The sequence below is a fragment of the Crinia signifera genome, chromosome 3 (genome assembly GCF_055691185.1).
Source record: "Crinia signifera chromosome 3, ASM5569118v1, whole genome shotgun sequence".
NCBI lineage: Eukaryota > Metazoa > Chordata > Amphibia > Anura > Myobatrachidae > Crinia > Crinia signifera.
In genome coordinates this window covers 185,336,024-185,350,778 of record NC_139219.1, presented here as the reverse complement: position 1 = coordinate 185,350,778, position 14,755 = coordinate 185,336,024, and the positions used below count along the sequence as shown (strand labels likewise).

The window sequence follows — 14,755 nt, the reverse complement described above, 5'->3', positions numbered from 1 at the left end:
TCAGCTTCTAACTGTCATGTGGTTGACAAATGTGTGACAAGAAATTCACTTGTTCAATCTGTCCCTAAATTCTTTAAAGAATTATTAAAAAAAACTATTGTAATCCCTCAGATATTTTGTTTATTAAGAAAACAAATGCTTTGGATGTCAGCTTGCTGTTTCATTCCTTTACTAGATGAAGTTTCAGTGCTTGTATTTTTAAATGTATTTGCCATGTTTTTGGCCAGTATATCCTTCTTGTTGACTTCCCTAGAATCACCCCTCCCCCCAATTCTTGGTAATCCTGATATCAGGTTATGCCTACTGTTTCACAACATTAAGAAACATGGAACCATAGTCATCAGAGTAAACAGCCGGTGGGGCTGCTCAATAGTTGGACCCAAATGGGAGTAGTTTTCCATTTTAAAAAGGACCAGAAAATAATTGCGTACCTGTGCACATAATATGCAGGACTGGAGAAGTGCTGCAGGCAGCTAGCATGCCAGCTGCACGCATATACTGTGGCACATCCCAAATAGCTGTGTATGAAAAACTATTTAAAAACAAAAAACAAGTATATAATAATAATTTTTCATTACTGTCTATTGTACTGTGAATAATTACTGTCTGTATTGCACTGTGAGTTACTGTCTAATGCGCTATAGCTTTCCAGGCACACAGTAATAAATGACGATGTCTACATAGTTAGTTTATCGCGTTCCAGAGAAGAACATTGGGCAGTGGCACAGCGCTTGAAGTAAAAATAGCGGATTGGGAACCCTACACTCGCTCACCCATTAAGGAGCGCTGAAAACAAACCCCGGGTGACTCTGGGAAGTGGAGTACCTGGGCAAAGATGTAGTAAGGGCAGCAACGAAGTACGGACTACATTTCCCAGGTGGCCATTGCGGTGAGCCTCAGGATGCGTTCTGTAGCCTGCTCCTGCTGTTTACAGGTACATGATGTCACGGCCAGCGTTTGGTGTCAGGGATAAATGCCAGCCGCGGTCTGTGTGAGCCTCAATCATTCATCACCGCTAGAAAGACAGCAGCAGCAGAGGAGAAAGAACAAGTGCCGCCGCCATGGGACCTGACGGAGAGCCGTGCGGCGCGGATACCGCGCACCGGTTGGAGCAATGCAAGAAGCGAGTTTGCGACACTATAGAGAAGGAGTCGGAGCGGCTGCACTCGCTGAGCCAGGACATATGGAGGCAGCCGGAGCTGGCTTATCAGGAGCACAAGGCTCACGATCTGCTCACAAGCTTCTTCTCCAGCAAGGCATGGGCGGTGCAGCCCCACTACCACCTGAACACCGCATTCCGAGCGGAATGGCTCTCTACCCGTACCTGCTCCCCGCTCCTACACGTGGGCTTCCTGTGCGAGTACGACGCGCTGCCCGGCCTGGGGCACGCCTGTGGCCACAACCTGATCGCCGAGGTCGGTGTCGCCGCCGCCCTGGGGCTGAGGGAGGCTCTGGAGAGTGCGGAGCCGCCACGGCAGGTTAAGGTGAGGGCACACTGTCAGGGGGAGGTAGAGGGGCACATTACTACCTGCCAGCCTGTAATAACGGGACTAAGTAAAAACCGGACCCGGATAAGACACCGGAACGCCGGACCAGACATCAAACTCTGCATTCCGGAGCTTATAGTGTCTGGTCTGAGGGGTGTCCCATGCGGGGGGTGTCTTGTCCGGGGGGATGCCTGTGATTGCTCACACCAGGGACATGGGGAAGGGGTGATTACACCCCCGGACCATGCGGTGAGGCTGTATTCTCCCCCCTCTCCTCTCCCAGGTGACAGGTGCGAGAGCAGCCTCATCAGATGCAGCACCCCCGGACAGGACACCCCCGGACCGGATACTACAAGCTCCGGAATGCAGAGTTTGATGTCCAGTCCGGCATTCCGGTGTCTTATCCGATTCCGGATTTTACCCATACCCTGTAATAACCTTGTGCTGACAGCAATACTGCAGCTCATCGACTGCTCTTCCGGGTAGCTGGCAAAGGGGTTGGGAACTTGTGTAGGGTATGGTTCATTGGATAGACCTCAATTAGGTCGACATGCATCAAGGTCGACATGGGGTAAGGTGGAAAGTCAAAAGGTCAACATGGGGTTTTTCACCTTTTTTTCCCTGAATTTTGACACAGTCGACATGGACAGTGAAACGTAGAACTGCGTCCCTTCGCTACTCTCAGCCCAATATTTTCTTCTCCCACCACGCCCTAGTGGATGGTAGGGCATGAAATACCACCTGTCGGCTCAACTAAAAAGTGAAAAACACCATGTTGACCTTTTGACTCAACCTTCTCCCTGTTGACCTAATGACTAGATCGATCTTGTGGTGTTGAACTAATGCTTGTGCATGGGTCGACCCAATTTAGGTCAACATGCATGGGTTTGACACATGAAATAGGTGAGAAGGTCAACACAAGCCTTAGGTTGACAATGGGAATGTTGATAGTCAAAAGGTCGCTATTTGTTTTTGTACCGCGTGTCCTCGCATGGCTCGCTGCACTTGCCATGCTTCAGGCATGGTCCCTCGCTGTGCTTAACGCACTATTCTCCCACCATGCCATAGTGCAGTGTTTTTTCAACCACTGTGCCGTGGCACACTAGTGTGCCTTGAGCTGTTCTCAAGTGTGCCCCCAGATCTAGAGATGCCCAAACCAGTTTACAGCAATCACCAGTTCAACTGTTATTTATTGGTCTTCATGTAAAGGGCCAATGTATTTTAGTTTGTTACCAGTGTGTTTGTTTTTTATATGGGGGCCAATAGATTTTTTTTTCTGTGGGGGCCAATGTGTTTTGCCCTGTGGGGATCTCATGGTGTGCCTTGGCAATTTTTAAATCGTATTTAGTGTGCCACAAGGTAAAAAGGTTGAAAATCACTGCCATAGTGGATGGTAGGGCATGAAATCCTTCCTATCGGCTCAAAGAAAACGTATAAAAATCATGTCAACCTTCCCATTGTCAACTTAATGCTTGTGTGGACCTTTAGCCAGGTCATCAACACAAGCATGTCACAAGCGGTATCTCACATCGACGGGGCCAAACACACTGAGTGATCCATGCTTAGCTTGCTTAGAACCTGATCTTAAACAGTCCTGAGAGCCAATATCTGCCAACAAAAAGTAAATTTATAAGCACAAAGTTTATAAAATATAAGTAAATGTACAACTAGTGTACAGATTGATCAGTGTCTAAAGGTGGCCATACACACGCAGATTTATCTTCAGATCTGGCTGGTTGGAACAAAAACACGGTTATGGATGAGAGCAAATGACAGTTGACCATTTGCTTGGAAATGCTGGAAACCTGACAAACTGTCACTCATCCATAACCAGGTGTTTCTTCCAACCAGCCAGATCTGCAGATAAATCTTACTAGTGTATGGGCACCTTTAAGTAGATGGTGGGTTATGGATGGGGAACTCTTCTATGGACAGCTGTAGATGGGGATCTATCCTATGGACTGCAGTAGATGGTGGGATATAGATGGGGACCTATTCAATGGAAAGGAGTAGATAAATGGATAGGGACCTATCCCATGAACCAGTAATCAAAACGGCAACATGAACAATGAAATCCGGTCTCTATATAAAATTCCATTTGGTATTCTATAATTTGTTCTATATAAATTTTGCAATTCATATCTGCTACCACGAAAAATGTATTTGTTCTGCCACTTCACAATATATAGAAAATAAAGGTAATAGTAACACCACACCAAGGTGTGGTTTTACTTACCATATATACTCGAGTATAAGCCTACTTTTTCAGAACATTTTTTTATGCTGAAAAAAGCCCCCCTCGGCTTATACTCGAATGAGGGTCCCACTTGAGTCAATAAGTTTTCCGAGTTTTTTTTTGTTGTTGTAAAATTAGGTGCCTCGGCTTATATTTGGGTCGGCTTATACTCTAGTATATACGGGTAGTTTAGAGACAAACAGTGTTTAAAAATGAACTATTTAATCACGTCAATAAACCATATATTCGTGTAATAATACAGGTTGAGTATCCCTTATCCAAAATGCTCGGGACCAGGAGAATTTTGGATAACGGATTATTCCGTATTTCGGAATATTTTAATATTTCAATGATGTATTTTGAAGTATCTTGCATTTATGCTGTATAAACACATAATATACACACAAATATATTTTATTACCACATAAAATACACACAAATATATTTTAATTGTTCAAAAAACAAGGTTTCAAAACGTGAAACAAAATGTGTGTACTATCTCAGCACTGAATTTGAATGCCAAGCAATCATTGTCTTGCACATATATAGTGCCAGTTACATATCATGTCCCCAGTGATGCTGTTACAAATGTCCCCAGTGAGTTTTTAGCAAAAAAAAAAAAAATTTTCACTTTCTGGAATGTCCGTATTTCGGAATAATTCGGATAACGGATATTCGGATACGGGATACTCGACCTGTAAATAAAAAGATTTCCGATAGCACGGTTTAGTTTACCACCAATTGCAGTGGTAATAATTAATCTGTCACCCATTGCTTTTTTTTGTTAGTGTAAGCCAGTGGTAGCCAATGCCAGTCCTCGAGAGTTCACGGTTTCTGGATGACCTAGCTGGGGCACAGGTGCACTCATTATTAACTGACACATTATAAATGATCCACAGGTGGAGCTAATTACTTCACTTATGATTCTGTGAGGAGACCTGGAAACCTTAACTGTTGGTAGCTCTCGAGGACTGGAGTTGGCTATCCCTGGTGTAAGCAATAAAAGTTTCGGTACTCTTTACTTAGAAGGGCGCCCACGATTTTGATCGTGGGCATCGTTAGTAAAAAATCTCGGGCATTGAATGCACTAAAAAATCGGGTGCAATCAACCGACGAGATGCCCGAGATTTCCCATAGGGAACAATGTTAAATGTCTCAATTGACCCAATTTTCCTGTTGACGTTGATCGTGGGGTGGCGTTAACAATTCGGGTGGCCATTATTCACTTCAGGGTGCCTATTTGGCCTCTGTGGCCCATTTAACATTGTTTCCTATGGAAAAATTGGGTCAATTGAGGCATTGAACAGGAAAATCGGGTCAATTGAGACATTTAACATTGTTCCCTATGGGAAATCTCGGGCATCTCGTCTGTCGCATCGCACCTGATTTTTTAGTGCATTCAATGCCCGAGATGGCCGAGATGGGCGCCCTTCTAAGTAAAGAGTACCAAAGTTTCCAGTTCATGATAGGTTATATATGACCCAATCCACTTAAGACTCTCCAAATCGCCTCTAATGAATTCTAAAAGGTAAGATATTCCATACGGTTGAAAGTCAAGATGAAATGAATGTTGATGAGTAGGAGTATATTTTATTATTTACAGTTTCTTATATAGCGCAGCAGATTCCGTTGCACTTTACAATTGTAGACAGTGACAAAACAAACAACAGACAGACTTGGAGGTAAGAGGCCCTACTGCAAGCCTACAGTCTATAGCAGTGGTAGCCAACCCTAGCCCTCGAGAGCTACCAACAGTTCACATTTTCCAGACAACCTAGGTTCTGCACTCATTAATCACCGGCACATTTTAAAAGATACACAGATGGAGCTAATTAGCTCACTTGTGATTCTGTGAGGAGACCTGCAAAACATGCACTGTTGGTAGCTCTCGAGGACTAGGGTTGGCTACCCCAGGTCTATAGGGACATAGGAGGGAAACACAAGGACAGGCACCAGTAATAGCATAGCAGTCCTACCAAATTGCAGGTACAGAAGGGAAGCTATATAATACATAAGTGCCTCAGAGGGTTATGCGTGTGGTACTTAAATATGATACAGACGGAGTGGCCGATATATGCTGGTGCAGTATGGCTAATAGCTTTATATGCAAGTAGAAATATTTTATATTGAATACGGTAAAATACAGGCAACCAATGGAGGGAATGGCAGAGCGGATCAGCAGATGATGAGAGTCTTGCTAGGAAGATCAGCCTAGCAGCAGCATATTTGCAGTGTGATCTGGCCGACCAAGGTCAAATTGGACCTTGGTCTTGCCCAGTGTGGTACTAGAGCTATTGTGCGGGTATAATCCTGCTGACTGCACATAGACAGAGGACATTTGCACAGATGGTTTCGAGGCAACCCTGAGCCAAATGCGGTGAGTAGTATATAGGCTACAATGGATTACCACTGTAGCTGCAGGAGACCGATATTTTGGTTTCTTCACATTCTGGATATTGGTAAATATGGCAGTATAGCATCACCCATAGAAACATATGGGGTTTGCAGTTGCAGGCTGGAATAGAGGGATTGTAACAGGCAGATATATCTGCTGCTTTCCCTCTTTGATAGGTTTGCCGGATACTTAATATTTTTGAGTAACCCCACAAAAATAGTTTTTTCATTCAAATAGCTGCAAATAATGTTTGAGAAATTGGCCCATAGTGAGCGTCAGTTACAGCACTTTGCATCAGGAGGGTCCATATGCAGAGTGATCCTGCTGTTATATCTGGATACTATCCTCAGTCACCTGCATCACTGATCTGCAAATTTGGAGAGACAGGAGAGAGTTATGCTATTTTAGAACATCTAGGCCCAGGATTTGGAGGTAACCGAGGCTGTATTATCTCTTTGGATTCATATACTCCTACTCATTAGTGTTCCTTTTCCATCTGAACTGTTAGCCGTATGGAACTTTAGATATTTTACATTCTTTAGAGGCGATTAGGAGAGGCTTAAGTGGATTGCGTCATATATAAACTATCATGCACTGGAAACAAAAACAGGTGACAGATAGCCACACATTGCTGGGGTAGTAATTCAATTGAACAGTCCCATATGAAACCTTTATATTTTTATTTGTAAATGCTGTTGGGTTCTAATGTAAGATCACCATTGAGGTGCCCACTAGTGCGATATGGACACTTTTCACCCGAATGCAAGACAGCGGGCCAAGAAATCACATGAAAAGTGTCAAATCGTGTGTGTGTGTGTGTTTTTTTACCTCCGATTCTGATCTGATGCATGGTCCAGTGCGTATCGGACCTGAGCCAGAGATCATGCCACAAAGTTTTATCAGATACCGCAGCCATGACTGGGATCGTATAGGATACATCGTATACAAAAGAACTGCATATGGTGTATTGTATGTGATCCTGCTACCAGGGAGTTCAGGGGAATTCACATGCAACTTCAAGGTTCTGTTAAGTGCACCAGTGTGTCAGGCCCTGTGGTGAAGCGTTATTATTACTTTTACTTCCTTTTAAACCACACTGCACAAATGCAAACTCCGCAAATGATGATGTTGATCCAATTTTCATAAAAAAAATATTTTACGTATGTAGTATACTGCTGGCAGTGACACATATGGCCAGATATGATATTTGTGTCCCTGCTAGGAGTAAAACACACAAAATCACCAAGTTCTTCAAATATCAGTAATTTTTTATTTATTTTTATTCCAGTAAATTTATTTAATCCACTACCTTCAATGTTGTGTCTGCTTTATTTCATCTGTGCCGGTTAGGTCATGCAGTATTATTCTAATCTACTCACCTGTAAATCTCTAAATCTGGGGACAAACTATGCTAACGATATCCTCAAAACTCTTGAGCAAACGCTATAGTGCATATACGATATACAATATTGTTCAGTGACGTCACCTTAATGACAAGTGCCATTTATTTCTGCATAAAGAAGCATTTAATGGCATAATCTCATGTATTTTCAGGATGAGGTCTCACCAGGTTGGTTGAAAAAGTCTTCAAAAGTGGGAGACAGGGATCTCTATTCAGTGGTTCTTCTAAATTCCCCTTTATTTGTCTCACAGCCCAAGCCAGATGCTGTTGTCTTTGTGAAGCTGCAGAGAAATCATAAAGACCGCAGCTACTCATTGGCTCCCTCTCTCACACCCACTTTGCTGCTATTTTGAAGGGTTGACTGTAAGATATGCTAATACCAGTTTAGGTGGATTTCCTTTTTGCAACCTCGCACTGCTTTTCTAAGGTCCCACATAAAACAATGCACTCTAGAAAGACCATTTTTTAGCTTTGGCTATAGTTTCCCATGGCTGGAGACATGCATTGCATACCAACATTTCCCATAAGGGAGGATTTCTAGCTGTGGAAAAATACTCAGCAGATGATGTTTGCATCGGTTGGAGACATTGTTGGAAATTTACTAAGACGGGAGTTCTATTTCACATGGAATGTTGCTATGGGCAACCAATCAGAATCTACTTATTTAACACCTTCTAAAAGATAATAGATAGGGGTAAATTTACTAAGATATGAGTTATATGAAAGATATGATGTTGCCCATAACAACCAATCAGGTTTTATTATCATCTAGAAGGTGCTAAATAAATGAATAGAATCTGATTGGTTGCTATGGGCAACATCACATCTTTAATAGAACTCCCATCTTAGTAAATTTCCCCCATTAGGACCTTTTTTTGAATTTCCTTTTATCCTATGACTTTATTTTCAGTCACCGGTTTTCCCTGTAAATACTGCCCAGTAGTATTTCTTTGAGCTTGGCCATATCTGTGTAGAAGGGTTCAATGTGAGTCTGTTGCCCAATATATATTTTTCTTGTTTGGGATGGTATATTTCCATTGAGGACATAATCGCTTTCCTTAATCACCATACTATATGTACTTTTTGCATACTGCCTTATGTGTTGTATAACCAAATATTCTGTAAGGAAAAATGATGAATCTGTCTTGGATCAACAGTATACTGCCATGGAGGGATGCAAGTATCCACAGGCTATGCTAGTGTGTCTATGTTAGTGTTCCTTCTAGGAACTTCGGCGGGCAGGGCGCCACTTCGAAGGGGGGCGGACCGGGCCTGCCAACGGCACAAAAGGGGTGTGGCGGTGCCATCAAGAAAAGGGGCAGCCCAGTCGCTGCCAGCATAGAAGGGGGTGGGCCGGCAGCCCCTAAGGCTTTGCACTGGCAGGGACGCGCCGGGCATCGCTATCTACTGCGGCGCCAGGCTTCCCTGGTCTCACGTGGAGTCAGGAAGGCAGGCTGTTTTAGCGGGCTGCTGCCAGGGAGGCAGGGCGCATTTTACCCTTTAAAAATCGGGCAGGGCGCAGCACCCCGCTAAAACAGCCTAGCAGGAACACTATATGTGCTAGATCGTTAAAGATTCACGCTGGTTGTTAACAACAAACAAACAAACACACACACACACACACACCTGGAGTCTGAACGTGTAGTTCAGTGTTGACTACAGTGTATCGTCGTCTGTATGTTTAGTGGGGACCAAGTGACAATATTGTTCAGTTTAGAAGTAGCATTATTTAGAACGTTTAAGATCTCTTCATGCATGTGGACCTAGTGGTGTCAACCAAATGCTTGTCGACCTAGTTGCTGTAGACCTAGTGACCGTATCCCATTCATTTGTGGGGCCTATATAACCACCTGCAACTAATCCATAGAGCTCTTTTAGCAAATGTGTAACTGTGAAGTACATTCCAAGTCAGCAAAGTTGATGTGAGACTAAATGATCTTTTGTGCCTTTGGACTTTTACCTCCACAGTTAGCCAGATCCAGACTACAGTAACTGGCTGGATTATTGTTTTATTAGAGACTGTTTATGGTTCTCATTGGACTTTTACCTTTTTATTTATACATTTCTACATTATTCTTTAATATTGTTGCTACAGATATTTAGAGTAAAGGCCCATAAACCCCGGGGCGATTTTGAGCTAAAAGCAGCTCAGTTTCACTATTTTCAGCTCAAAAGTCACTCGGTGTGTATGGGCAGACGGTGAGCGCTGATGCAGGATTCCGCACCCTCGCCGGAGGCCGTCTTCATCTGCTGGTATTACCAGCAGACTGACCAGCTTTGGTAGCGTCTTGCTGTGATGTCTTAAAAAAAAAAAAAAAAGAGAAGAAAAACCTATTCTACAAAAAAAAAAAAAATTTTGGCCAGTGACCTGCCTCATGTTAATTGACTGATTTTTACATTTTGTGTTACTATTCACATTTATTGAATTGTAATAAGTAGGACTTAAGAACCAACTTGATGTTAAGCTTATTTTCATTTACATCTATGTTTTTTAGTCTATATACATATATTCGGATGTAATAGGAATCATAAGTAAAAAATGGTTTTATTGAAATACCAGCTACAAGCCTGTCAAAATAAACAGAACAGTATGATAAGTCAACCCCGGTGGCTGTGCGTGCCTGAGCGGCGCAACACTTCACTGCTACATCGGGTGCCATATAGTGGCCACCAATATACACACATACATACACATACACACACACACACACACACACACGAACCCCCCTAGTGCTGAGGAGCATTTTTTTGCCTTTCATTGTATAGGACAGAGTTTCCCAAACTGTGTGCTGTGGCTCCCTGGGGTGCCATGGGTTGGAGGACCAGGACTAATTCATATTATTTATGGTCACCAGTGCTGGTGGCTGCCAATCCTAAAATATCTGGATGAACAGAACCAAATTAGTGTTCCCGCTAAGTTGTTTTAGCGGGGCGCTGCGCCCTGCCCGATTTTTTTAAAGGGCAGAATGCGCCCTGCCCCTCTAGCAGCGCCCCGCTAAAACAGCCTGCTGCCTGCCCGCCGGAGTGCACCGGTGAAGCCCAGCGCCGCCATAGATTGCGGTGCACGGCGCTTTCCCGGCAGCTCGGGGACGTAGTTACAGCCGGGCACGCCCCCTTCAGTGACGCGCCGGCCCGGGCACTCCCCCATTTGTGCCGCGCCGGCCCGGGCACTCCCCCCATTTGTGCCGCGCCGGCCCGGGCACTCCCCCATTTGTGCCGGCCCGGGCACTCCCCCATTTGTGCCGCGCCGGCCCGGGCACGCCCCCGTTTGTGCCGCGCCGGCCTCGGCACGCCCCCATTTGTGACGCGCCGGCCCGGGCGCGCCCCCTTTAGTGACGTTGGCGTGCCCGGTCAGCCCCTCCAGCGCCCTGCCCCGTTTGGTTCCTAGAAGGAACACTACAAATCCTACCATTCATTACATAACTGAACTCAAGGATGACATATAAACACAATGTACTTAATTATAAACTTTGGGGGGCACTAGAGGTGCCATTAAAAAATTCTAATACGTACGGGTGCTGTGATACATAAGTTTTCTGAACCATTGATACAGGATATATGTATGTAAAATGAGTCAAATCATTGCCTGATGACATTATTACTGGTTGAAAGCACTTAAACTTTGTGTGTGTGGAGTGTTTTTAGTTTATGCAAGTGACTAGTTTAGTTTATGAAGGTGTTGCCTGTATGTAGTTTCACACATATAAATCTCAGGTATATGTGCTTTTAAAAAAAAGTCTGTTTTCTCTTTCCTTGGCTAGATCACTGTTTTAGGGACGCCTGCCGAGGAGGAGGGCGGTGGTAAAGTTGATCTTATAAATGCCGGAGCTTTTGACAATATGGATGTTGTGTTTATGGCCCATCCTGCCCAATCTGATGCTGCCTATCTACCTGATGTTGCTGTACATGAGTAAGTAGCACAGTGCTAAAGGAAAAATAATAAAAAAAAAAGGGTACTTATGTAGTATCTGGGCTGCCGATTTTTTGATTGTATGCCTTAAGTTAAGGCATACAATCAGATGCGATGCGATATCGCATCGCATCGCATGCGACCATCGGATGCGATGACCCGATTTTTCCATAGGAATCAATGTTAAAATGGACTGAGTCCATTTTAACATGGAATTCAATGGGAAAAAGGGGTCCTTTTCATACCCCTACTATCCAAGTGGGCATGGAGTTGGATATAAACCTGTGGCGAGCGTAGCGAGCCACCGAGCCCGAAGCGTGGCGAGCGAAGCGAGCCCCGCGAGGGGCCGGTATTCTGTGTCCCCTCGCGGGGCTCGCTACGCTCGCCACGCTTCGGGCTCGGTGGCTCGCTACGCTCGCCACAGGTTTATATCCAACTCCATGCCCACTTGGATAGTAGGGGTATGAAAAGGACCCCTTTTTCCCATTGAATTCCATGTTAAAATGGACTCAGTCCATTTTAACATTGATTCCTATGGAAAAATCGGGTCATCGCATCGCATCGCATCGATGGTCGCATGCGATGCGATGCGATGTGCCCGATTCGACCCGATTTAGAAATCGGCAGCCCAGATACTACATAAGTACCAAAAAAAGTAACCCTGAGGTTTATCAATAAGCCGCCCACCCGAATTCATTGGAAAGCGTACATTTGAAAAGTTGATCCAGGCTGACTTTTCTTTTCAAACAGTGGAGAAATCATATGAGCGACCATCGAATGATGTCTCCCATCGGGCTGCATGCAAACTGTTGTGTATGTGAACATATCTGCCCGTGTGCTGGGGGGAGGCTGAAATTTTGCAGGCACAGTTTACCTGCTCGCTAGGCTGTGAATATACGCAGCCTAGCAAACAGGTCCGAATCAGGCCCTGTGTGTATATGTAAACCTACCTATCACCCAACACTATGGCGTTGAACAGATTATTCCCCTCCTTTGAGGCATTATTCTGCTTATCAGGTGCTGTACGTCTCAGCTTTGCTGATAACATTTCCCAAATTCAGTGCAAGGGCTCTAAAAGCTTTACAAGGGGTTCCCTTTTAAGCTGGGTACACATATATATACAATCGTCGGGCCGTTCATCTGTTCTGGGACAAACGGCTGTTGGATTGTATAGGTGTGTACGCTGTCCCAACTCCCTTTGTACGATCGATAAACGGTCTTGTCCGTCCATACTCGGGTCAGTTAAAGGTTCAGTGCTGTTTAATATGCATCCGACAGACCTGGCCCATATCGGAACAAAAGTGCAGTGTGTACGCACGTTCGATCGATATGCTGCCCGTTCTTGCGACAATACTGCCAAAGCTGGAACGCCCATGTGGGCGTTCCATAGCTGCATGATCTCTCCTACAGCACAAGAAGCGTTCACCTTCACCAGCTGCTATAAAGACTGGGTACGCGACTACAGTCAGCCGGCAGGGGGACTATGGACAGAGCAAGGAAAGAAATATTATTTATTGGACAAATATAGGGCCAGGCTCCCATATACCAGGCTTGACACTCAGTGTATTACTATTATTTCTGCAATAAACTGCTTTATAATAATGTGTCAAGTTATTGTATCACTATTTGTACAGGATATAACTTTTTTATCTTTATTAGAATGCATGTTTATCAAGCTCCTCCAAGAGTCTTCTAGGTGTAGTATTACCGGTAATTTAAATGTTAGCTGAAAAAATATACACACAAGGGGAACCAAGACTTTATGGTGTACTTTTTATCTCTCCCAGCGTTGCTCTCAATCAGCAACCCGGTGCACCTTATCTCGGTATTGAGCCTTTTAGATCAAAGTTCCTACAAAAGGACACTTACTACAAAGCGTTATAATGTCCTGCAGTTAATGGAGTGCTGATTTATATATGATTCCTGCAGTTAAGATGAGTTAAAGAGATGTCGGGGGAACAGTGGCTTGTAAATCATTAATTGTCGGTAGATTTAGTCAGTGTCCCCGCACATTAAAGCTTCAACATTGATTTTATTATAGTAGTACAAATAGTTAGCCCTGACAAACTGCTATAAAGATGGGGGAAAACATCTACAGTCAGCCGGCAGGGTGACTATGGACTGATACCGCAAGCTGACTGTAGTCGCGTACCCCGTCTTTATAGCAGTGTGCCATATCTGTCCATAGTCACCCTGCCGGCTGACTGTAGACGCTTTCCCCGTCTTTATAGCAGTTCGCCGTATCTGTCCATAGGCACCCTGCCGCCTGACTGTAGACGCGTACGCCGACTTTTGTTTAGGTTCTGTACTCGCACCTCTTTGTTTTGGTATGCCCTTAACCCAGCCCATTATGATGATTGATGTCTGTCTGTCTGTCTGTGTACGGTGGTACAATCTTTTTCTTGCGACTGTTTGGACAGGAGTACATTGGGTGTCGCAAGTAAAATTGTACAGGTGTGGATGGTCCGTCGCGTCTATGGTCCGTCGCAAGAAAACAGGGATTGTATATGTGTACCCAGCTTTAAAGCTCTGTGGGTATTCAAATCTGTATACAGATGTGTCCTCATATCTTTGCTAAAAATGCGGGGTGGCCGCACAAGGAGACTGCTGATTCATTTTGTGTGTATGTGAGACAGAGTCCATCAATATTTGTGTTTGATTAAAAGCAGGGATTCCCCAGGACCCACATCTCCAGCCAGTTGATTTAGGAAAAAACACTTTATGGACAAACACTGATCATGTTAACTATGTTGGTCAGTTTTCCAAAGCGAAGTATCATTTTGGGGTTAAATGCCATGGTACTGAGCCAGACAGTGGTTCGTTGTATGCACTCTTATTTAAAACACTTCAAATTAGCAGAATGATTTAGAGTTGGCTCAATTCAAAATTTCAGTGTTCGTTCATTATTTATTAAACAGTTTGTTCTATATCGCCGTAAATTCCATTGCTTTACAATTGAAAACAGCATACCTCCCAACATGATCCATTCCAGGAGGGACACAATGCTCGGTTTCTGGACTTCCCTCTTAATGTATGATTGCCATCTGTTGAACAGGTTAATTGATAAGAAAGGTGCTTCACCCCAGGTGATGGCAATCTTAAATTAAGAGGATTGTCCAGGACTAGAGCATTCTGACCCTCCTGGAGAGGGTCATGTTGGGAGGTATGAAACATTGATAACCAAACAAAACAATTGGAAACAACAGTGTAAAAACAAGACTGAGTAATAACAGACATTGAGGTAGGAAGACCCTGTGTCAAGCTTACAATCTATATCAGTGGTCAGGGAACTCGGTCCTCATTACCCCACGCAGTGCATGTTTTG

At 44.2% G+C, this 14,755-nt stretch overlaps 1 protein-coding gene across 1 annotated transcript in view; it reads left to right on the top strand.

The window, feature by feature from the left end:
* The first annotated feature begins 814 nt into the window (after nucleotides 1–814).
* PM20D2 (peptidase M20 domain containing 2) overlaps nucleotides 815–14,755 on the top strand; it is a 37,410-nt gene continuing 23,469 nt past the window's right edge. The window contains exons 1-2 of the mRNA XM_083177064.1: nucleotides 815–1,484; nucleotides 11,282–11,430. Of these exons, the coding sequence (XP_083033190.1) occupies nucleotides 1,062–1,484; nucleotides 11,282–11,430 (572 nt within the window). The 5' untranslated portion in view covers nucleotides 815–1,061. The remainder of the gene's footprint in view (nucleotides 1,485–11,281; nucleotides 11,431–14,755) is intronic.